Genomic DNA, 23203 nt, shown 5'->3' with positions numbered 1-23203 from the left:
CAGGTAACCACCAGCAGAATTTAAAATATGCCGTCTAAAACACAAGAGTAAAAAATAAATAAGATAACTCATGATAAGAGGCAAAAAATTTAATGAAAAGAGACATCCGAAAGCAGCGTAGAAAAATTTTTAAACATTAAACAATACAACAAAAGTAAAACAAAATATCAGTTATCACAGTAACTGTCTATGAATCTGAGGCAGACAGTTGGGAGAGGTTCAAAGTATTTTCTTTTTTTAGATATCCTCTGATTCATAAATAGTAGCTCCTCTGTCTCATAAATAGTAAAAATTCCTCTAAGATTCTGGCATTCATTTTGAGAGGTGAGCTTTCCCCATTTTTTTATATCTTTTAAGCGGTTTGAGTGGGCGGCTGGGACAAGCTACAGCAGAGGCCACCGGCTGGATACCACTTTGCGCGTGACATTCTCCTCGCGTGCCTTCTGAAGTCCTGCAGCACTTCCTGCCGCCCTGGTCTCTTCCACGTCTCTACCACATCCTGCTTGGGCCTTCACTCTCCTTTTTTGCTCCCAAGGCCCATATCTGAATCTCATTCATACGACTCTGAATCCCTGCAGTCTCCAGAACAAGGCCCTGTCCACAGCAAGGGCTTAATGAATTCATCTCTGTATCAAAACAGACTCTACGTAGTTGACAGAAACACAGCTCCGAGTGGTGCACATAATCAGAGCTTTCCAAGGGATGACTGGGCTTCAGACATAGCTCAACCTGCACATTCAAATGACCTAGTGTCATCAAGACCTAATGTCTTCCCAGCCTCTGAAAGTCCTTTCATCTGGACTGACTTCATTCTCCAACAGGCAGTATACCACCAGCCACTTCAGCATCCCAACAAAAACAGAACTTCTTTGACCTCAGATCGCCAACAACAGAAAACAAAAAGTGATTCTCAGGGGACTGGCTTGAGTCACGTGGCCATGGCTAAGTCAAGCACTGAGGCTGGGGCTGAAATGCTCTAATACTCAGGCTTTAATGGGGAGCCCACGCCGAGAGACAGGGGGTGGCTTCAACAGGAGGGTTTCATAAACAAATATGGAGAAGAAATGAAAGAACAGCGAATGTCCACTACCATCTTCTTAGTTTCTTTCCAGAAGGAAATCTCCCTGAGGGGCTAATAGAAATGATGAGGCCACCATACAGCTGCTTGGTACGTTCTATTTTACAAAGTACTTCTCACGTTGTCTCATTTAACCCTTACAACCAGCCCACGAGCCGTGTCCCACTATACCCTTGATACAGAAAAGGCAACTGAGACTTAGAGAAATTAAGGGGCTTGACTAAGTCACAGCAGAGGGGCCCAGAAGAGGTGTGTACAGAAAAAAGAGGAAGAACGCGCTGACCCCAGGCCACTTCCTCTGCATCAAGCTTCCCCTTCACCTCAAAACAGCAGCCCCTCCACCTCCCCTCCACCTCCGCCTCCTCTTTGCCTCTGACTCCTGCTTCTCTCCCTTATCACGATCTTCCCTGTCTAGTTTCTGCCACACCTCTTCCTCGACCTTTGCTCCCTGCTCCAGGCTTGTTTTCCTGTCCACCGGGCCTCCGGGCTCACTTTCACTCACCGCCTGTCCTTTCCAACCACCTCGCCATGTGCACAGGAGAGTGTGCCCGCTTCGTGGGGCTCTGCCTCATCGCCCTCTCGCTGGTCTGCATCGTGGCCAACGCCCTCCTGCTGGTGCCTAATGGGGAAACCACTTGGACCGGGCAACTCAGCTTGCAAGTCTGGTTAATGGGCGGCTTCATCGGCGGGGGCCTGATGGTGAGGCGGCTATTGAGGGCGCACAGGACTGGGGGCTGGGGGCCACCCTAGGGGGCTCTGAACAGGAGGAAGAGGGAGAGAGGGAACAGGATGGCTGCCTGGGAAGGGATGGCATTGGTGTGGTGGAAACCTGGAGCACTCTGAATCTGCTCCCAAACACTGAGCACTGTGTGTAGAGGTGGTGGAGGGGCCCCAGGGTCCTGAGCTGAATGTCTGAGGGGAACAACAAGGAAAGGAGCCTCACTGCTCTAAGCAGCTCCCCTTCTGGGGAGGGAGTTTGTCCTACCTGCCCCTCCCCATCTCCACCGCTGAGCAGATGCTGGGAACACCTCACTACAAAGGTTGAGGCAAAAGGAGCAGCTGGTTGTGTGGGAGGTTATCAGGGCAAGATAATAGTGGGCATGGGGAGGGTGCTGCTTTCCCAGTGTCTGGAGCCAGGGTGCAATGTCACAGATCAGCATTCTACCTCTCAGCTTGCTGTCACCCTCCCCGACCTCCAAGTCTCTTCACTCTCAGCCCACATTTCTGGATGCCCCCTCTGTGCTCGGAGTTAAGGATAAACTCAAACCTAGGTCAGGGTGATGGAGAAGGTGCCCCCATGTCTTCCTGGAGACTAGAATCTGTCAGGAAAAGTAGGAGACTGGGAGACACAGATTCCCTGGACTTTCAAACTCTCATTCTCCAACTGCCTCTCCATTTAGAGGAACTTTGGAAGATCAAGCTAGCTGAACATCTTCATAGGATGCAGACAAAAGATCTACCCAGTACTGTTCCACACTTCTCAGGATAGTTGACTGATAAAATTCTCTGGGAGAGGTCTCCCCTTTATCCCTTTCATAGGTCTGTCTTGTCTCCTTTATCCAACAATCTCCTCTAAACCTCTGGGATCTTTTCTCCCACTCCCCCTCCCACATGGATTCATGGCTGTTGGACTCTACTCCATCCCTCTGACCTCAACTCTCCCTGAGGTGTCACACTCCTCCCAGACCTACACACTCACTCAGCTTAAACCACCCCAACCTCCCCACAACCTAACCAGCCTGCTTCAGGGGAGATCCCTGAGGACTCCCTCTCGACATGCTCATTCCCAGCTGTCTTACTCCCACCTCCATGCCCTGAGCCACTCTTGAGAAGGCTTTTTCAAATCTGTTTACCTGGTCTGTGCTGTGCCATGAGGACACAGGCAAGGTCCCTGCTCTCCCTGAAGCTGGTGTTCCCACTAGGGAGACACACAGTATCACAGAAGCAAGAATATAAGCCTCATCACATTAGGTATATTACATTACCCTGAGTTCTGTGTGCCAGGTGCCTAGGCCAGTGCTAGGCACTTAAGAGGCACTCGAACAAAGTAAATAAATGAGCAAGATGATTTCAGATAGGAGTAGGTATTATCAAGAAAACAAAGCAGGGTCCTGTCAATAGAGAGCTCCTAGGGCAAGATTGGAGGCCACTTCTTATAGTGTTTTCAAGGAAGGCATCAATGAGGTGATGTCTGAACTAAGTCCACCACCACCCCAAAAAGAAACAGGATTGCAGACAGGGTGACTGACCAGTACAAAGCCTGAGGCAGGAATGGGCTCACATATCTGAGGACTGGATAGGTGGCCAGTGCAGCTGAGGTTTAATGAGATGAGATCTTGGGTAGGCAGAGGTCAGAGCTTGTATGCTCTTGAAAGTCACAGGAAATATCTGAATTTTATTATAAGTACAACAGGGAACTTTTGAAGGACTTGTTACTTTTTTGAACTTTTTAAGCTTGTTTTTGAACTATTAAGTCATACAGACAAATGCCCAGATCCTTAGTGTAGAGCTCAGTGAATTTTTACAAAATGAACACACCCACATACTCTGCACTCAGATCAAAAAACAGGTCATTACCAAAATCCCAGGTGTGCCTCCCACCAGGCACTACCTGCCACTGACAAGAGTCCCAACTATCCTGGCTTCTACCCCATAGATTAGTTTTGCCTGTATGGCACTTTATATAAATGGACTCATACAGTATGGACATTTTTGTGTCTGGCTTCTTGAGCTCAACATTATGTTTGTGAGGTTCATCCATATTATTACATGTATTTGTAGTTTATTATTTCTTAAGTACTCCATTGTGTGAATATAGCACAATTTATTTAAACATTCTACTGTTGATGAACATTTGGATAGTTCCCACTTGGATTTATTACAAATAATGCTGCCATAAAGATACCTGCAAATGTCTTTAGGTAAATAAATGCTTGCATTTCTGTTAAATGTATACCTAGGAGTAAAACTGCTTGTTCTTAAGGTGTGCAAATATTCAATGCTACTAGATACTACCAAAGAGTTTTCTGAAGCTCTTAAACCAAATCCATTTCTATTAGCAAAGTATTAGAGTTCTGGTTGCTTGATACCCTATTGTACTTAAGAAGATCCTTGTGGCCCTGGCCGGTGTAGCTCAGTTGGTTGGGCGTCATCCAGTGCACCAGGAGGCTGCAGGTTCAATTTCCCATCAAGGGCACATGCCCAGGTTTCAGGCTCGATCCCCTGTAGAGGGCATGCAGGAGACAGCCAATTGGTGTTGCACTCTCACATTGATGTTTCTCTCCCTCTCTCTCTCTCTTCCTCCCTTTCCTTTCCTCTCTCAAAAAAAAAAAAAAAAATCAATAAATTATTCTTTAAAAAAAAAGGAAGATCCCTCTGGCAGCTAGGCAGAGAATGGATAGTAGGAGGTCAACAGTGGATGCAGAAAGACCAGATGAAAGAAACTGCAGTTGTCCAGGAGAGATGATAGTAGCTTGAAGTAGGCAGTGGCCACAGAGATGGAGAAAAGTAAGCAGATTTGAGCTGTAAACTCAGTGTTTCCTCCTACGTTTACAATTACCCATCACTTTTCATTAAGATGAGTAGACAGAGAGTGAGACAGAGAAGCTCAGATAACAAAAAGAAACACTCTGACTGAAAAAGTAAAAATCTCAGATAGGTAGGTTATTCAAAATTGGTAAATCAAAAAGGCAGTTCTAGATGTCTTTGGATCCAGGAGCTTCCCAGTAAGTGACTTAATCTGAGAGCTAAGCCAGAGGGTCAAAACTGGCCCTAGAGCCCTGGCCAGCATGGCTCAGTGGTTAGAGCGTCGGCCCTCACACCAAAGGGTAGCAGGCTCAATTCCTGGTCAAGGGCAAGTACCTGGGTTGCAGGTTCCATCCCCGCCCTGGTTGGACCGTGCAGGGAAGCAACCAATCGATGTGCGGGAGGCAATGAATTTTAATGTCTCTCTCACATTGATGTTTCTTTCTCTTTCTGTCTCTGGAAAAAATATCCTTGGGTGAAGATTAAAACAACAACAAAAGTCTAAAAAACTGGCCCTAGACCTGCCATGAAACATGGGGGAAGGGAGAGTGTCTGGTGAAAAGCCGGGTCAACTCTGCAGGTGTTTCTGTGAGTTTGCTGTGGGTGATATAACAGAATTAAAACTCTTAGCCCCTCCCCTAGGGAAGAACAAAATGCTGCTTTGTGTGATGTGGGCCAGATAAGTTTCACTGGTAAGCAAAGATCAAGGCAGCTGTGGAATTCCAGAGATGAGAGACGTGCAAAGAACTTGGCATGGTGTGACAAGATAAGGCCGGAGCCAAAGTGAGGAGTCTGGAATGCCTTGCCAGCATTGAGTTTTGATGGGCTACTCTTTGAGGAGACACTAAGGATGTGAGCATACAAAAGACTAGTGAAAATTAAGATTAATCTGGGTGGTGACATGTAGAAGGGAGTGTGGGGTGGCCTGGGGCAGGAGATACAGAAATCTATTAGGGAGGTTGAAAACCTCATCCTCATGGGAGGTGATGAGGATTGACTGTGAGGAAAATGAAGGGACAGATTCAAGAGCCACTGAAGGAAAAGTTGCGAGGACTTGAGGTCTGGCTGGGTGTAAAGCATTCAAGTTTCCAGCCTGGGTGACCTGGAGGATATCTCCACTGATGGAGACAAGAAGGTCTCCTGCTGTTGAGGGAATGTATAGTTATTGAGCATTTACTCTGAGCTAGTCTTGACATCAAGTTAACCTGTTATTTCATCAAATCATGAGATCAGCCCTGCGAGGTAGGTCCTGCAAACCCATTTTACAGAGGACAAAACTGAGATTCTGAGAGATGAATCAGTTCATGGGGTGCACAGTGCACAGGGGTTGGCATTAAACCCAGGCCTCCTGAGTCCCATTCGGTTGGGCACCGGACATGTGCCAACATTTATTGGGAATATGATATTAAGCCCTACCTTCCCGGAGGCTACAATCTGGACCGAGATAAGTAGGCACATAAATATTGATAAATTAAGATGGAGCCTGAAAGTGCTCCAGGAGAAGTACAGATAAGGTCTTCCTACAGTCCAAAGGGCTGAGGACCTCCCAGGCAGGTCCCGGGAGGAGGTAAGCGCTGATGCAAGGTCTTGAGGATCTGGAGGGACTCGCTGTGGCACTGACTCTTGTTCCCTAGGTACTGTGTCCCGGAATTGCAGCCGTTCGGGCAGGGGGCAAGGGCTGCTGCGGGGCAGGCTGCTGTGGGAATCGCTGCAGGGTAAGGTCCAAATTAAGACGTGATTCAGGGCCGGTCTTTGAGCAGGTCTAAGGAGAGCCCACCTAAAGCCACAGCCCCTCCTCCTAGCGACAGAAGCACCTCTGCGGAGTCCCAAGATCACCTCTACCCCCCCCCCCCCCCCCCCCCGCTCCACCAATCTTAGGCCTCAGTGGGCCTGACCAGAGGGGACTACAACCCCCATGAGCCCCCGCAGCCGCCGGCTCTTAGGGTTAGCCTAGCTCCAAGCAGCGGGTTCGACGGAAAGTGTATTTTTATCGTGACTCGGGAAGAGCGCGGTAAGGTAGGGGCGGGGGCGGAGCTAGGCGCGGCCGGCTCGCGACAGGGAAAGGGCGGCCCCGCCACCTCTCCTTCCACTCCGCGTGCAGATGCTGCGCTCGGTCTTCTCCTCGGCGTTAGGGGTCCTTGGTGCCCTCTACTGTCTCTCAGTATCGGGAGCCGGGCTCCGAATTGGACCCAAATGCCTCATGGACGGCTCGTGGGGCTACCACTTCCAAGAGACCTCGTAAGGCTTAGCCTGTTGGCGCCCCTCCCCATCCCATCCTGCGCCCCTCCCCACCCCAGCCCGCGCCCCTCCCCACCCCAGCCCGCGCCCCTCCCCACCCCAGCCCGCGCCCCTCCCCATCCCGTCCTGCGCCCCTCCCCATCCCATCCTGCGCCCCTCCCCACCCCAGCCTGCGCCCCTCTCCCCACGTGGACCCGGGAGCCTCGGGCAGGCCTCGCCTCCAGGAGAGCTGCCTCCACGTGGGCCAAACGAGCCCTTTGCGAATCCCCGTGGGCGTGCGCTCGGCACGGGGACCCGGAGCGGGGCTCTCCGCGGTGACCTCTGTCTCTCTCGTGACCTTGTCCGGCTCACAGAGGCTCTTACTTGCTCAACCACACCCTCTGGAGCTTGTGCGACAGCCCGCCTAAGGTGGTCTGCTGGAATGTGACGCTCTTCTCGCTGCTGGTGGCCGCCTCGTGCCTGGAGCTCCTGCTGTGTGGGGTGCAGGTGGTGAACGCCGCCTTTGGCGTCGTCTGCGGCGACTGCAGGAAGAAGGTGGGGCGGCGTGCCCGGGAGCTTTAGAGGGAACCTGCTCGCTCCCTGGCTGCGCTCTCACCTTCTGTTTTGCGCAGGGCGCCCCTCGCTGAAGCTCCGCTGCCTGCCTGCTCGCTGCTGGATGCCCACGCGCCCGCCCCGGCCCTGGAATAAACTGCTTTGAGCTCTCCTGCATGTCTCCTCAGATTGTGCCCCATGCCAGGGGTGTCCGAAGGCCTCCAGATACGCTGGGGCTTGGGGCTTTCCTGTGTGGAACCCCTGTACCCTGCTTATTTTTTGGCAAATAGTTATTTTTTTAAAGCATGAGCTTAATTTTATTTATCTTTTAAAAACTGATTGGAGAGAGAGAGAAAAAAAAAAAAGAAAAAAAAAGAAACATTGGCGAGAGAGAGACATTGACTAGTTGCCTCTCCCATGAGCCCCAACCAGGGATCCACCTGCAACCTGGATATGCACTCCAACCGGGAGTCAAATCGTCACCTTTTGGTGTACAGGACGATGCTCCAACCAACCGAGCCACACTGGCCAGGGCAGCAAATAGTTACTGAGCTCTTAGTGTGCCCTGGGAACACCTTAGTTAACAAGACAGGCAAGTTCTGTGCTCTCAGATAATTTAACATTCCAGGGGGGGTAGATGGGCAGTCTTTAAAAGAGATCAACTGGTGATACGCACTTTTTAAAAACATGTTGAGGCCCGGATGGTGTGGGTCGGTTGGTTGGCACACTTTCCTATGCACCATAAGGTCCCGGTTGGATTCTCAGTCAGAGCACCTACCTAGGTTTCCCGTTCGGTCCTCATTGGGGGCGAGTACCAGAGGCAGACAACCAACTGGTAGATCTCTCTCTCTCTCTCTCTCTCTCTTCCCCTCTCTCTAAAATCAGTAAAACATATCCTCAGGTGAAGATTAAAAAAAAAAACACACACACGTTGATAATGGGATATTGACTGATGGAGGGTCTTTTTGAAATAAGATGAAGTCTGAGGAAGTGAAATTGGAGCGGAAATCTGCTGATGGGCTATCCATCCGGATAGCATGGTGATTCTGGGAAGAGAGAACTTCAAGGACGAAGATCCTAAATGGGAATTAGTACATAGAAAGGAGTTTTGTAGTTGGGGGGGGGGGGCAACTATGGAAAAGCCACCTTAACCAATTATGCCCTAGAAAATGAAGCCTGAAGGTGTAACGTCACCTCCTAATTTGGTAGAAGTTTCTTAATCTGGTGGTAACTGGTGGTTCGAAAAGAAACAACCTGGGCTTTTAATGAGTCTGCAGACGCCCTCAGAAAGCCAGGGACTTCCTTAACGTGTATGTGAAATTGTGTTTGAATGCGTTTTTCTGGACTATGTTTGCGTCCCTAACTTTCAGGAGCCTCCCATGGACGCCTGAGACCAGTGCTACGTTAGGAGGAAGACTAGGAGACTCAGTTTCCTACCCTTAAAACGAGTGAGACCAAAGCCAAGGCGGGGAAGCTTTAATCGCGGGAGGTGGGCCAAGCCGGAGGCGGGACAGGGAGAGGGTCACAGAGGCTTCAACTGAGGCAGCAGAAGAAACGCACGTCGTTCACCGACGTGTCGTCGAGGAGGCCTCTAGGCGGCTCGATCTTGATCTGCAAGCCGCATATGCCTTTAGGACAGGGCTCACTCCAGTTTCCAAAGTCTCCCCAGGCCAGGCCGGGCCCCTCCAGCTCCGCGCCATCGGAGCAGCGGAAACGCACGTTGTTCGCAGCCGTGTTGTCCCCAAGGGCCGTGGGTGCCTCCACGCGAAGCGAGAAGGCCACGAGGAAGCCGCCACCGGGACACCACTGCGGCTCGCTCCACTCGCCCCACCTACGGGGGAAGGGGAGGCTCGCGGGCTCGAGGGCGCCCCCGCCCGCCTCCAGCCGGACCCAGCCCGGTGCGACCCGACCGCGGGGGGTCGGGTCTAACCACCGGCCTCCAGGGAGGTGCGGGGCGCAGGTCTACCACCTCCTCCCAGGCCTAACGGGCCGCCGGCTGGGGGGGTTGAACTGGGTGGGAGGCACACCCTCACCCTAGGGGATCACCCGCCCCTGCCCCTCACCTCCCAAACTGCGACTCCACCGCGACAGTGCTGCGCCCCGAACCCCCGCCTGAGCAGTGCAGCCGGATCCCGTTCAGGGCCGTGTCGTCTCCAGGGATGCCTTGCGGGGGCTCCACCTGGGTCGCGACAAGAGCACAGCCGAGTCAGCCTGCCATTCTCTATGTTATTATTAGTAGTATTTTTATAAATAAACGTTGGCTCTGGCCGGTTTGCCTCTGCGGTTAGAGCCTCGGCCCACGGATAGAGGGGTCGGGGGTTCAGTTCCTGGTCAGGGGCATGTACCCCGGTTGCAGGTTGATCCCCAGCAGGGGCTCCAGCGGGAGACACCCAATCGGTGTGTCTCTAACATCGCTCTCCCTGCCTCCCCTCCCTCCCCTCCTTCCTCCCACTCTCCCTAAAAAATCAATGGGAAAAATATCCTCAGGTGAGAATTTAAAAATAATAATACATTAAATAAACATGGAATGCATTCTTTTTCATTTTTATTACTGGAATTAGTTGGTGTCTTAAGAATTGGGAGGTTAAAGCCTCTAGCATGTAGAACTGTATATTTTTAATGAGCACATTTAAAAATATTAAATCATTCCTTTAAGAATGAAAAAGAAGCAGAGGACACATTCTTTTCCGGGGTCTCAAGCATCTCCGCCTTCTTGGAAACCTAGGTCTGAGCCCTCACCTTGATGGAGAACCCAGTGGTGAAAAATCCAACCGGACACATCTCGGACCAGGCCCAGTCGCCCCAGGGGCCCCCGTTGGTCACCTCGATGACTTTGGTGTAGCCGCTGAAACCAGCTGCTGGGGCATGTCGGCAGCACAGGGCCCACAGCAGCAGCAGCTTGGCTCCCGAGCTCCGCTCCATCCTGCAGCCTCTGCGGGTCGGGGCCCCTTGAGCAGGTTTATACAACCTCTGCCCCTATGTGGGCTCCGATTGCGGAAGCGCCACAAGGATTAAGTGACAGCAAAGACTAATTGGTTCCGGGAACCCCGCAGACCCGATTTTCTGCTCAGGGAGACCTATGCTCCCAGCACGAGAGGAAGAGGACATCAGGAGCTGACAAGTTGAAATCACCACCTACTGAACTTTTACTATAGGCCACAAATTGTGGTTAGCGATTTGCAGGTGTGTTCTATTTAATCCTCACAATTTTAGGGGGTAGGGATTAGCCTTCCTATGTGCAGATTAGGGAACTGCGGCTTAGAAATGGCAAACAATTTGCCTAAATTCTCAGTCAGCAAGGTGGGAAACATTCCAACACTGGGAAATGGGGAGCCCAAGTCCAGGAGTGGAGGCGAAGGCTCCAGAATCTCATGGGACAGGATTGGTCAGGAGCAAACTCGGACCTCCAAGATGTGAGGGAGCATCGGAGTGAGAGACAGGGCAAGAATCCATGAACTGTGAGAGCTAGGAAGGGTCTTCTTAGCGACTGGGGTCCTGACTCCTTGAGAATCTGGGATACTCTCCCTCACCCAAGAAAATGTACACAGAGACAGGAACAATTCTAAGAAGTTTATGAACCGGGAACTATGAACAAGAGGTATTGTTTCTTTGATTACATCCTGTATCCTTTCCCGGAATGCCCGCCCCCCTCCATGGCCACTAGGTGACCTCCAAACAGACAAAAAACTGGCTCAAATGTGTCATGGAGAGCACCACCCTTGATTTCCCTGCCCCTGATACACATTTCTTTATTTATTCAACATATACATATTTAGCAATAATGTATTTTGGCCTAGGCAATATTCTAAGTTCTGTAAATAGAGCTGCAACCAAGAAAAACAAGACCCCTGTCATCAGAGCTCACATTCCAGAGGGTGAAACAAATTATAAACTTTCCAGTGGACCTTCAGCTCTATGAAGGCACTTTTGTCTTCTTGAGGTCTAATCAGGGCCTGGCATGTGGAAGTAGTTAATAAAGGTTAGTCTGATAAATAATAGAGGAACCAACCTGGAGTTGGGACAAGGAGTAGGAGCTGGTGAGGGGGTTGTGGATAAAGCCTACAGTATATAATCAAGAAGTCATGCATCTAGACCAAGACAAGGTCCCATAGGGATAGGCTAGAGAATTTAGAAGTGGGTGTTCCTGGATCCCAGGTACCTCATGCTTGAACTTTATAGGTAAGATTTATGGAGCAATTGTGGTAAGCTTTTCCATTTGGAGTGTTTACACATACATTATCATTTAATCCTCGCAGAGTACTTACTATCCTCAATTTACAGTGGAAGGAGTTCAAGCCCAGAGTTAACTCAGGGCCAACAACATTGCTCAGTGGGGGAGCTGGTTCTGTCCCCAGCTTCCCTTCCCAATACCCAGGGCTGCCTTTCCTACAACCTGACCCTATAGGGAAGGGAAATACAGAGATGTGTCATTGTCGCCAAACTATCCAAATCCTCTTAATCTGGTTTCTCACCCCTGAGATGCTGCCCTCTGGGGCAAAGGGCAGGGGGTAAGGGGCCTTAGATTAATGATTAACCCTTACACCTCGGTGCACCGCGGGCTTCTCTTACTTCTTGGAGGCGGAGGCGAAGGTGGAGGGACGGGGACTGGGTAGGAGCTGGCGGGTGGGGGGGTCCCGGCAGCAGCCATGGGGGTCGCGCTGCTTCCACAGGTCTCCCGGCGCTGGTTCCGCCTCACGATTCTTCTCACCATCTTCGCGCTGCTACTTTTTTATCTCAGTACTCGGAGCCTAGGTGAGTGGCCTCCTCCCCCACCTCCTCGGGGGAAACCCGGGAATCCAGGTCCTTGGGACCTACGCCCCCTCCTGGAGCCCTCACCGCTCCGCCCGGCCTCTCCGCAGGCACCCTCTCGGGCTGCGCGCCTGGGGCGCAGCCCTGCATCACCGAGGCACCGCCGCCTTCGCAGGTAGGCTGGGGCGGGGCGGGGGCCGGGAGCTCCACGCAGGCCCCTGACCAGGGGGCGTGGAGTCCGGCTGGCTCTCTGTGGAAGGGCGGGTCCTCCTTCCTGTACCCCCTCTCCTGACAGAAGCGGAGAGTACAGCAGGAGGGACAGCAGCTAGACCTTAGGAATAATTTCAGAGCCCGACTGGGCTGCTTGGCGAAGGAGGCTCAACAGGCTCGGGGTTCCGCTCCCGCCTCCCCCCGCCCCCATATTTACACCCCCAGGTCCAGCGGCATTCGGGATCCCTGGAGGCCCCGGAGCGGGACGAGCCTCAGTGTCTGGGCCCCCGGGGGATGCTGGGCCGCTTGATGAGGCCGTTCCGCGCCTGTCTGAACCCCGAAGGGGACGTGGAGCTGTCGCAGTACCTGGCGGGATGGAGGGAGCTAATCAAGTGAGTGGTCTCCCTCCCCTAACCCTGCCCCGCCTCAGCGGCTCCGTCGCCCTCTCTCTAGCCGGCCCACTCTTCCCACCACCAAACACACAGGTTCCTAACTCCCTTCGGCTCCATCTTCACCTTCGCCACAAACGAGGCTTTCTCCAAAGTGACAGCCCTCGAGGCTCGGGTGCACGGCCCAGATGCCGCGCACTACAGATCGCTGGTGGCCATGGCGGCGTGGGAGCGGCGGGCGGGGCTGCTGGGGCGGCCCGGGATCGCCCCCGGAGACTCGGGCTCGCGAACCCTGCTCCTGCTGCACCGGGCGCTACGCTGGTCCCAGCTCTGCCTCCACCGGGTGGCGACCGGGAAGTTCGGAGGCCCGGACGCCGGCGAGCAGTGCGGCGACGCCTACCGCACGGTCCTGGCCCCGCACCACGTCTGGCTGGTCCGTCAGGCCGCCCGCCTCGCGTTCCTGTCCTTCCCGGGCCGTGGCCGCCTGCTGGAGCTGGCGTGTCCGGGAACCGGAGAGGCGGAGGCGCGGGCCGTGCTCGCCCGCGCCGCGGGCACGCTGGAGGAGGTCTACAACCGGACCCAGGGCTTGCTGGCCGAGCGCGACCTGCTCCAGCTGGCCTAAGGCCAGCAGCCGACGCTACCCGCGGGCAGAGCGCCCTGGGGCGGGGCCGGCGCCGCGCGAGGCTCAGGGTCCCGCCCTCCGCGGTCGCTTCCAGCTCCAGGGCGTGGGGCGCCCGATATCCCGCCTCTTTGGTGACGTCACTCCTTGGCAGGCATGCCCCGGTGGGGTGGGGCGTTTTAGCTCCTCCCTCTACCTTAAGTCCCCGGAAGAAGGGAGAAGCTGTAGGGAATAAAATGAATTCTTTGGTAGCTGTCGACTTAGGGCGTTTTTTGTGATATCAGCAGGTAAATAGGGAAATAGAAAACAACGGATGCGGGGAGATGTGTCATCTCTGTTCCCCGCAGCGGAGAGACTCAGGCTCCCCATGGCTAACCACTCCTAGGGCTCCCTTGCCAACTACATGCCAAGTCTCCACCCCAGACCTGTCCCCTGAGCTCCAGCCCCCATAAGCCAAATATTTCCTGGACACCTACACAGACACCGCAAATGCAACACGTCAACTAAGATCTGATCGCCTCCTCCCAGAACTGCACCTCTTCTTGTGTTCCTTGTCTCTGAATAAATGGCACCCTCTTCTGTCAACCACGCAAGCCTAAAACTTGTGCACCGTGCCTCACACCAAACAGAAGCTCAGCTCAATAATGCATCTTTATTAAATGATTTTTGGCTGCTCCCACAACGATAGTGAACATGAAAGAGCTTAGCCATTTCATACACTGATAAATCCCAATTATAACTCCAATCTACTTTGCCCTGGACTCCGGAATCCTATCTATACATCTCCTTATTCAGCGTCTCCAGTTGAATTTCAACTTGACATAGCAAACTTAAAATGCCCCAAACTAAGCTTCTAATACCCTCTCCTCCCAAAATACCCCCTTTATAGTCTTTGCTGTCTCAGAAAGTGACAATTCCACTCCTCCAGATCCTTAAGCCAAAAACCCTGTAGTCATCCTGACTCTTCGATTTCTCTATCATTGTACCCATATCCAATGTGTCAGAATCTGACCATTTCCCACTATCTCCACTGCTACCATACTTGTCAAGCCAACTTTGTCACCTATTATTGCAACAGCTTCCTAATTGTCTCTCTGTCCCATACTTCACCTCCCTATAGTGTATGTTCAATAGAGCAGCCGAAATGATTTTTAAAAATGTAGTTCATATCATGTCACTTCCCTGCTTAAAACCTTCCAATGGCTTCCTACTACACTCAGATGAAAAGAAATTTTAATCTAAGCAGGAAATTTTCTGGATCATGTTTCCAGTTGAGAATGATGAAAAATTTCATAAAGGTCCCACTTGGTCTGACTCTGCACAAGCTAAATTGGCCTCCACAACACTCACTGAACATGTCAGGTTTGGTCCTGCCTCAGAACCTTTGCACTTGCTCTCCCTGTTGTCCATAATGCTTTTCCCCTAGTAGACAAATGACTTCCCTCCTTCTTTCCTTCTGGTCTTTATCCAAATATCTCCTCAGTGAGACTCTTCCTGATTATTCTTTCTAAAATGTCAACACTGCCCAGCCAGGCATGGCTCAGGGGTTCAGCATCGACCTAGGACCCAGGAGATCGAGGTTCGATTCCCAGACAGGGCACATGCCCCGGTTGCAGGCTCAATCCCCGGGGGGGGGGGCGGCAGGAGGCAGCCGATCAGTGACTCTCTCATCATTGATGCTTCTGTCTGTCTCTCTCCCTCTCCCTTCCTCTCTCTGAAACCAATAAAAACATATTAAAAAGAAAGAAAGAAAGAAAAGCAGAGGGAAGGAATTAATAAGGAGCAGTGTAGAAATAAATGAAATAGAAAAACAATAGAGAGAATCAACTAATCTAAAAGTTGGCTCTTTGAGCCCTGGCAGGGTAGCTCAGTTGGTTAGAGCTTCATCCCAATTCATCAAGGTTGTGAATTCAGGACACGCACAAGAATCAACCAATAAATGTATAAATAAGTGGGACAACAAATCTGCACCCCATCCCCCACCTCTCTCAAATTAATACAAATTTTTTGAAAAAAAAAGTTGGCTCTTTGAAAAGATCAAGAAAATTGACAGACCTTTAGCTAGACTTACCAAGAAAAAAGGGAAAAGAAAAATTATTAAAATCAAGAATGAAAGGGGATATTATTATGAATATTACAGGATTATAAAGGAATACTATAAACAATTGTAAACTAGCAAATTAGATAACCTAAAAGAAATGGACAAAATCCTAGAAAGACATAAACTACCAAAACTGACTCAAGAATAAATAGAAAATCTGACTAGACCTACAACAAAGAGATCCAGTTAGTAATCAAAAAAACTACCCCAGGCCGGCGTGGCTCCATGGTTAGAGCTTCGGCTGCACACATGGGGGGCCGGGGTACACACCTGGGTTATACATCCAATCCGGCTCCCACCTCCCCACCTGGAGGCAACCAGTCCATGTGTGTGTCTCTCTCTCCCTCCCCTTCCCTTCCATACTCTCTAAAAAATCAATGGAAAAAAATATCCTCACTCCTTGGGTGAGGATTTAAAAACACAAAAACTTCAAAAAAATAAAATGAAAACACAAAAACTTCCCACAAAGAGAAGCCCAGGACCAGAAACAGATGAGGAGGTAATTCTTCTCCGCTTATTCTATGAGGCCTTTATTACCCTGATACCAAAGGTATAAAAAAATAGACCAATATGTTGATATCTTGTATGAATAAAGATGCAAAACATCTTCAGCAAAAATGCTAGCAAGCCATATATAAAAAGTATTATACACATGGTAAATTGATTTTCAACAAAGTTGTCAAGACCATTCAAAGGGGACAGAACAGCCTTTTCAACAAATGGTGCTGGAACAAATGAATATCCACATGCCAAAGAATGACTGTTAGGCCCCTACTTCACGCCATACACAAAATTAACTCAAAATGAATCATAGACCTAAAATATAAGAATTACAATTGTTATACTCTTCGGTGGAAATGTCGCTGTAAATCTTTGTAGCCTTGGGTTAGGCAACGGTTTCTGTTTTGTTAATTCTCACCTGAGGATATTTTTTCCATTGATCTTTTTTGAGAGAGAATGGAATGGAGGGGGAGAGACAGAGAGAAGCCTCCATGTGAGAGAGACACATTGATTGGTTGCCTCCTACAGGAGACCTAGGGCCGGGGATCGAGCCTGCAACCGATGTACGTGCCCTTGACCAGGAATCCAACCCGCGACCCTTCAGGCTGAGGTTCTAACCGGCCAGGGCAGGCAACAGTTTCTTCGACATCAAAAGCACAAGCAACCAAAGGAAAAACAAATTGGACTTCACCACAATTTAAAACCTTTCACTTCAAAGGACACCAATGAAGGTACAGCCAGTGTGGCTCACTGGTTGAGCCTCCACCCATGAGTCTGGAGGTCAGTCACAGTTCAATTCGCAGTCTGGGCAGATGTTTGGGTTTGGGGCTGGGTCCCCAGTAGGAGGCCTGCAAGAGGCAGTGGATCAGTGATTCTCTCTTATTGATGTTTCTCTCTCCCCGGATCCCTTCCTCTCTCTGAAATCAATAATAAAAAACATTTTAAAAAGGATACCAGTGAAGAAACTGAAAAGATAATCCATAGGACCAGGAGAAAATATTTGCAAATCATGTATCTGATAAAAGTCTAGAATATAAAAAAGAACTCTTACAAACAACAAAAGATAACCCAATTTTAAAATGAGCAAAGGACTTCAATAGACATTTCTCCAAAGACGATAAACAGACAATTAGCATATGAAAATAGTCTCAACATCACTAGTCATTAGGGAAATGCAAAAAAAAACAAACAAAAAAAAAACACAGAACAAAGACGAAAAAACCCACAAGATACCAATCCACACCCGTTAGGACGGCAAAAGTAAAAATACACAATAACAATTAGTGAGGATGTGGAGAAACTGGAGTCCTCACACATGGCTGGTGGGGATGTAAAATGAGGCAGCTGTTGTAGAAAACAGTTGTCGGTCCTCAGAATAGTAAAAGAGTTACTACCGGACCCAGCAATTCCCCTCCTGGTACTGTACGTACTGCTAGGTATATACCTAGAGGACTGAAAACAGTGTGCCGCTCTGTAAGTCAGAGGCTCACGTCTGTCCTGAAGACTTTGAGTTGCAGCTCCGATCAGATACATCAGCGCGCACAGTCCTACAGCAAGCACAGCCTTGCAGACAGACTGCTCCGGGCGTACTTTTATTTTCCTGCCACGCTGCCATCAAGCATTCACTGTCGCAAAAGAAACTTCCTTACGCTTTCCCTTCTGCCGTCAACCGTGGCCTAGCCTCGCCCCCAGAAGGCCTCAGAGCACGACTAAAGAGAGTGACCGAGCGCTTTACGACAGTTGCTTTGTGGCAGCATCGGAGGAGAAAGATGGCGGCCACCTTAGTAGCTGCGAGAGGAGCTGGGCCAACTCCGGCCTGGGGGCCGCAGGCCCTTACCCCCGACTGGGAAAACCGAGAAGTCTCCACTGGGGTGAGGAAGGACTCGGGGTTCAGGAGATGTGCGCGAGTCTTAATGCGATGTTAGGATAGGCCTGAGTGCGCTGGGAGAAGTAGGGAGCGGGGGCGGGAGGTGGTCTGTGATGTGCTGGAGGCCGGGGGAGAGGTATCTTGAGAATGCGGATGTGGAAGGTAGACAGAAGCGTGGAGTTCTGGAATCCTGCGGGACGCAGGCTTAAGGCTGGGATAGGCCTTTGAGGATTTGAGGATTGGAATTCTGGTATTTCGCGGGAGGATGAGGCCCCCTATGAGATTTGACAATGGGCCACTGCTGCATGACTTTAATACTCTAGGGTCTGGGTAGAGGGATCATTGAGGTTTATGTGACCTGGAGAATGAACAGGCCCAGACTCACCCCATTCTCCTTTTCCCCAGACCACTATCATGGCCGTGCAATTTGACGGGGGCGTGGTTCTGGGGGCTGATTCCAGAACAACCACTGGGTGAGCTGAAGACACATGTGAAAGGTCTTCCCATCTTCCTCTTCTTTGCTTGCCTGCCAGCCCATCCTTACCCCCAACAGAGCTGTGGGAGGGAGGTTTCTCTCCTCTCTGGAGATGAGGATTTGATCCAGCTTCTACAACTTCACTGTTCCCCTCACCCTTAGGTGAAATTCTTGCGGAAGTCTGTTCTCCAGCCTGTTTCAGTTTGGATGAGAATAGAAAATTGAGGAACTCCTATTCCTGAGCCCTGAGGGAGTGGATAGTAATGCGATGGAGGTGGGAGACAAGTGGGGTCCTTTCCCTCACTATGCTGCCATTCTGCAGGTCCTACATCGCCAATCGAGTGACTGACAAGCTGACCCCTATTCACGATCGTATCTTCTGCTGCCGCTCAGGCTCCGCAGCTGATACCCAGGCAGTAGCTGATGCTGTTACCTATCAGCTTGGTTTCCACAGGTGCTTGTGGGCTGGGGAGAAACAAGTATCTGAAGGGAGTTGGGACCTGAGAAGCTAAATGGTCTGACACCTAGGACCTGATGATGCCTTCCCTATGACTCCCCTCACCCTCTAGCATTGAGCTGAATGAGCCTCCGCTGGTACACACTGCAGCCAGCCTCTTTAAGGAGATGTGTTACCGATACCGGGAAGACCTGATGGCAGGAATCATCATTGCGGGCTGGGACTCTCAAGAAGGAGGGCAGGTCAGACACTACCCACCCCTGGAGCACTGGAGCCATGCCTTTGACCCTCTCCCCACCCCAGCCATTTTCTGTTTCCAGCCTCTTCCTCACTATTAACTCTTCCCAGATCAGTTCCACAGTGGACAGGTGATTGAATGTACATGTGTTGTGAGGAGGGTACAACTGATGACTCTTCTCCCTCCACCTGGCAGGTGTACTCAGTGCCCATGGGGGGTATGATGGTAAGACAGTCCTTTGCCATTGGAGGCTCTGGGAGCTCCTACATCTATGGCTATGTCGATGCTACGTACCGAGAAGGAATGACCAAGAAAGAGTGTCTGCAATTCACTGCTAATGGTGAGAACTTGAGCTGCTGGGCCTGTGAGCTTCAATCCCCATACTCTAGCCAGGCCAACTTTCATCATTCCTTGCAGTGATCCCAGCATCGGAATCTGACCCCCCAGCTTTCTTTTTTTATCCACAGCTCTCGCTTTGGCCATGGAGAGAGACGGCTCCAGTGGAGGGGTGATCCGCCTGGCATCCATATCAGAATCAGGGGTAGAACGGCAGGTACTTTTGGGAGACCAGATCCCCAAATTCACCGTTGCCACTTTGCCACCTCCCTGAATCCAAGGATTCTAAAATACATTTAGAGACATCCCATACTGACCCCAAGATTCAATAAACAGTTTGTCAAAGAGATTCTGTGTGCTGTGGGGTTCTTTTGGGGGTTTTCTGTTTGTTTTTTAAATATATTTTTATTTCTTTCAGAGAGAGGAAGGGAAAGGGAGAAAGAGAAACATCAATGATGAGAGGGTCATTGATTGGCTGCCTCCTGCACACCCCTTCCTGGGGATCAAGCCCCCAACCCCAGCATGTGCCCTGACTGGGAATTGAACCTGATCTCCTGGATCATAGGTCAATGCCCAACCACTGAGCCATTCTGGCTGGGCTCTGGGGTTCTGTTTTTTACTTCAAGCCCGAACTTGTCTGGCCCACTGCAGTTTGTATAGACCACTGCTCTGAGCTCTGAGGGCATTGGGGAAGAACGTTTACAAGGGTGGTTTTCAAACCTCTTACTTCAGGCATCCACATTTCCTCTCTACTATATTCAGGTCCCTGTGACACCAGAGTGTGGTTGATGTGGGAACTACCAACAAATGACTCTATCCCCACCCTTGTTCAAGGGCATAGGTAGAACTCAGAATTCTGACTGAGACTGAGGTCCCCCCTTTGCCTCCTGCCTGTCATCATGGGTGGCTACTGGCCCTAAGGCCAGAAGGACTCCAGATATCCTCTGACTCAGGCCCATGGTCCCGTCTCTCCACACTCACCTCTGTCATCTCATCTTGTCAGGAGCAGCAATGTGACTTCCTCGGCTTTTGGGAGAAAGGTGGACCTTGTTTACGACTGGAGCTTCAGATGGACATTGGGTGGAAGAGGGTAGCCACTGGGAGTGCTGTGAGCCAGCTCTGGAAGCCATCATTCCCATGGGGAGTGTAATGATAAGTCAGTCTTCAGCCACTTGGATGGGGGACAGAGAGTGGACTCTGGCCCCTCCAAGGTTGTCCCCACTCAAGCCAGGGACCTAAATGAACTCAGTGATGTTCATCGACAGTGACCAACATTCTCAATCTTGCCCCAATCTTCTTTTCTCCCCAATATGGGTCAGGGAACTGTATAAGCTACATTTGAAAACTTTGTTCAATCCTGCCCTGTAGGATTTCAGGGGTGGAGGGGTGGGATCCTGATTAAGTGAAGAAGAGCAGAGAAGGATCTCTGTCCCCAAACATGTGTACTTCAAACTTAAAATAATCAATAGAGAACTTCTGATTTTCCTGCAAAACCTGTTCTTGTCCTCCCTTTCTCAGGACATCTTTAATTCCTCTTTCCCTTGTACTCCACATTCAGTCTTAACAGTAAGTCCTAAAAACTCTCCAAAAGTACATCTAGAATCCATTACCTCTCACCATCTCCACAGCACTGTCTTGAGCCACACCGCCATCATCTCTTGCCTGGAAGTTGGCAACATATTCCACTACATGGCCTTACTGCCTCCATACTTGATCTTCTACAATCTGTCTGCATACAATAACCAAAGCGATCTTTCAATGTAAGTGAATTCATGTTGTTTCCCTGCTTAACATTCTTTAGTGTCTTAGCATTCCATCTAGAATAATATTTTAGTTCCTTACCATGGCCTAGAAGGCCCAACAGTTCCCCTCAATCTTGACACTGCAGTCACTAGCTTTTTTCCCTAGAACCTAAGAGGTTTTGTGCTTAATAGTTTCTGAGTTTTTGGCCTGCGACTGCTCTTTGCTGATTTAAAAAATTATTTTTTAGAGCAGTTTTAGGTCCACAACAAAATTGACCAGAAGATACAGAGATTTCCCATACACCTTCCTGCCCCGCACATACGCATAGCCTCTCCCACTATCAACATCCTGCACCAGAGGGGTACAGTTGTTACAATCGGTGAACCTACACTGACGTTTCATTCAGGTCTCAGCTCTGAATGGCACCTCATCAGAAAGACTTTCCCTAACCACCTGAAATTTAAGAAATACCTCCCTTCCATCCCTCTCTTATGTTACCCTGTTTAATTTTTTTCATAGCAGCAGTTTATCATGCTTACTTTTTTACTTGCTGTCTACCTCCTCTACTAGAAAGTAAGGTCATTGAGAAGAGAGAATTCTTTCTGCTTGGTTCACTGATATAATCCTCAGCGCCTGGTAGGAAGTGGACACCTGATAGTCACTGAATGAATATGACAGCCCTATCTGCTGTCCTGCCTAGCCCCCAACCTGTCCAAACTGCTCTCAGCACACTCAACTCTGAAGTTTGATTGCAGCAAACTTCCGGCTAGCCATAGCGGGGCTCTGCACTAGATAGCTGCATCATGTCAACTGTACTCCTATGTCCCCACTCCCACCCAGTGCGGCACTTACTACCTGAGCCCCATAACCAAGCCTAGTGCCTTGGCCCCATCTAGTCTCCCACCGCAACACACATGCACATACACAGAACCCTTGGCAACTCTGAATATATTTAATGAGAGGATCATGAGGGACTTGGGGGAGCCAGAAACTGGGATCACTGAGAGGGGGAAGGAAGGTTGGCAAGGCTTCCTGGAAGTTCAGCCCTGGTTGTCCCCTTCAAATGGTGGAGTCATTGGCTGATGCTATATCATGCAGCTGGTGGCGGAAGGAGAGTCGGGCTTTCCTGCTGAAGTAGGCACCAGACCCTAGGGAGGGTATCCCTCCCTCAGTCATGATGGGGGCTATAACTGGACTGGGATCTGGATCTGGAGGGGCAGCTGGATCCAGACCTAAAAGGGAGATTGGAAGAAGAAGGGAATTGTGAGTCTGGGTCCCCCTTCCCTCTCCCCAACACCTCCACCCCCAGTTAGGAGGAAGCAGGCCAGGGAAGACATCTGGGGTTCCTGCGTGAGTGTTGGTGGCAGCAGGGAGAGGGAGAGGGAATGTTGAGAGAGCAGGGCTGGCTTCACTGCCTGTGACCTGTGCAGTTGCAAAGGGCCCCACACTCAGGAGGGCCCCCATGCTGGGTGTACTGCTCTGCTGTAGTCGTCACCTTGAAATTCTTAATCATTTCTAAACACGGGTCCCACTTCATTTTGCATTGTGCCCTGCAAAGTATTTAGCAGCCCTGTAGGGAAGTGATAGACCCCCCTCTCATCCAGGGAGACAGACTTTGCCTTTCTCTTCACTGGTTTAAGAATTTCTCTTTCTCCCGTGCATTTTATCTGCCTGCCTGACAGCCTCCCTTTTTCCTCAGTCTCCCCCATACCTGCTCCTCTTTCAGTCCCCCGCTGTCTCCGGCACCCACACCATGGGAAACACCATGCCCCCTTGAGACCCATCTCAACAATGGAGGAGACCAGGGTGCTGGGAATGGCCAGGAGGGCCCCAGGAGAAGGGGTGTGGTTTCCAAGCCCCCCCACTTTGGGCAAAACTACCACTTAGCCTCAGACCGCCTAGTGATTATAGGCGCCAAGGGATAGAAGGGGGAGAAGAGGGGGGAGGGAAGGGGTGGAGAGATACCCCACTCAAACACCTATCCTTTTGTGCCCTCTTAATTTGGGGGCTCTCTTGAACCTTGTGGAGACGCAGAAAGACACTGAAGTGCGTGGCATGGCAGAGACAGACGCAGAGGTGCTGGAACATACAGGTGCAGTGAGAATTCATTACAGCAATGCTGGGCAACTTGATGCCAGCCTGTACA

General features: G+C 50.6%; 5 protein-coding genes and 1 long non-coding RNA gene across 8 annotated transcripts; 3 read left to right on the top strand and 3 right to left on the bottom strand.

The window, feature by feature from the left end:
* Positions 1 to 1509: 1509 nt before the first annotated feature.
* TM4SF5 (transmembrane 4 L six family member 5) lies at positions 1510 to 7544 on the top strand (the record flags this gene model as incomplete). Of its 2 annotated transcripts, XM_081162682.1 has the most annotated exons (5): positions 1542 to 1777; positions 6238 to 6318; positions 6705 to 6841; positions 7195 to 7375; positions 7453 to 7544. In XM_081162682.1, the coding sequence occupies exons 1-5, from the start codon at positions 1607 to 1609 to the stop codon at positions 7465 to 7467; spliced, it is 585 nt and encodes a 194-aa protein (XP_081018808.1). In that variant the 5' UTR covers positions 1542 to 1606. The 2 variants fall into 2 exon arrangements, with proteins under 2 accessions (XP_081018809.1, XP_081018808.1); XM_081162683.1 differs by lacking the exon at positions 7453 to 7544 and having other exon boundaries at positions 1510 to 1777; positions 7195 to 7402.
* A 1289-nt stretch (positions 7545 to 8833) lies between these two features.
* VMO1 (vitelline membrane outer layer 1 homolog) lies at positions 8834 to 10307 on the bottom strand. Its single transcript, XM_081162681.1, has 3 exons — positions 10112 to 10307; positions 9436 to 9551; positions 8834 to 9203 (listed from the first exon to the last, which is right to left on the bottom strand). Exons 1-3 carry the CDS (start codon positions 10292 to 10294, stop codon positions 8906 to 8908), a joined length of 597 nt encoding a protein of 198 aa, XP_081018807.1. The 5' UTR covers positions 10295 to 10307; the 3' UTR covers positions 8834 to 8905.
* A 622-nt stretch (positions 10308 to 10929) lies between these two features.
* Positions 10930 to 13464, bottom strand: LOC308569170. The gene is made up of 2 exons (XR_014000569.1): positions 12847 to 13464; positions 10930 to 12697 (listed from the first exon to the last, which is right to left on the bottom strand). It is a non-coding gene; the product is annotated as an uncharacterized lncRNA (long non-coding RNA).
* On the top strand, positions 12019 to 13598 carry GLTPD2 (glycolipid transfer protein domain containing 2; the record flags this gene model as incomplete). Its single annotated transcript, XM_081162680.1, is given in 4 exon segments — positions 12019 to 12148; positions 12151 to 12296; positions 12557 to 12723; positions 12817 to 13598. Coding segments are annotated over 4 exon segments (969 nt in total). The 3' UTR covers positions 13343 to 13598.
* A 4049-nt stretch (positions 13599 to 17647) lies between these two features.
* PSMB6 (proteasome 20S subunit beta 6) lies at positions 17648 to 19663 on the top strand. Of its 2 annotated transcripts, none has more exons than XM_081162678.1 (6): positions 17648 to 17812; positions 18214 to 18281; positions 18606 to 18737; positions 18853 to 18982; positions 19174 to 19318; positions 19446 to 19663. In XM_081162678.1, exons 1-6 carry the CDS (start codon positions 17711 to 17713, stop codon positions 19586 to 19588), a joined length of 720 nt encoding a protein of 239 aa, XP_081018804.1. In that variant the 5' UTR covers positions 17648 to 17710; the 3' UTR covers positions 19589 to 19663. The 2 variants fall into 2 exon arrangements, with proteins under 2 accessions (XP_081018804.1, XP_081018805.1); XM_081162679.1 differs by having other exon boundaries at positions 17655 to 17812; positions 19426 to 19578.
* Positions 19664 to 22069: 2406 nt separating this feature from the next.
* LOC308568977 (uncharacterized protein C17orf114) lies at positions 22070 to 22841 on the bottom strand (the record flags this gene model as incomplete). Its single annotated transcript, XM_081162313.1, has 2 exons — positions 22070 to 22289; positions 22769 to 22841. The coding sequence occupies 2 exons, from the start codon at positions 22839 to 22841 to the stop codon at positions 22117 to 22119; spliced, it is 246 nt and encodes an 81-aa protein (XP_081018439.1). The 3' UTR covers positions 22070 to 22116.
* Positions 22842 to 23203: the final 362 nt, after the last annotated feature.

The sequence above is a fragment of the Miniopterus schreibersii genome (assembly GCF_964146895.1).
Source record: "Miniopterus schreibersii genome assembly, chromosome: 16".
Classification (NCBI taxonomy): Eukaryota; Metazoa; Chordata; class Mammalia; order Chiroptera; family Miniopteridae; genus Miniopterus; species Miniopterus schreibersii.
Note: the sequence above shows the minus strand (reverse complement) of the source record. Positions and strands in the feature narration are given on the sequence as shown.

Bases quoted from the DNA above. Each gene is read 5' to 3' on its own strand.
- VMO1 (XM_081162681.1), bottom strand. From the start codon at position 10,294: ATGGAGCGGAGCTCGGGAGCCAAGCTGCTGCTGCTGTGGGCCCTGTGC. The intron at 9,552-10,111 runs GTGAGGGCTCAG...GTCGCGACCCAG, and splicing joins CCACTGGGTTCTCCATCAAG to GTGGAGCCCCCGCAAGGCAT. The intron at 9,204-9,435 runs GTGAGGGGCAGG...CTTCCCCCGTAG, and splicing joins GTGGAGTCGCAGTTTGGGAG to GTGGGGCGAGTGGAGCGAGC.
- PSMB6 (XM_081162678.1), top strand. From the start codon at position 17,711: ATGGCGGCCACCTTAGTAGCTGCGAGAGGAGCTGGGCCAACTCCGGCC. The intron at 17,813-18,213 runs GTGAGGAAGGAC...CCTTTTCCCCAG, and splicing joins ACCGAGAAGTCTCCACTGGG to ACCACTATCATGGCCGTGCA. The intron at 18,282-18,605 runs GTGAGCTGAAGA...GCCATTCTGCAG, and splicing joins GATTCCAGAACAACCACTGG to GTCCTACATCGCCAATCGAG.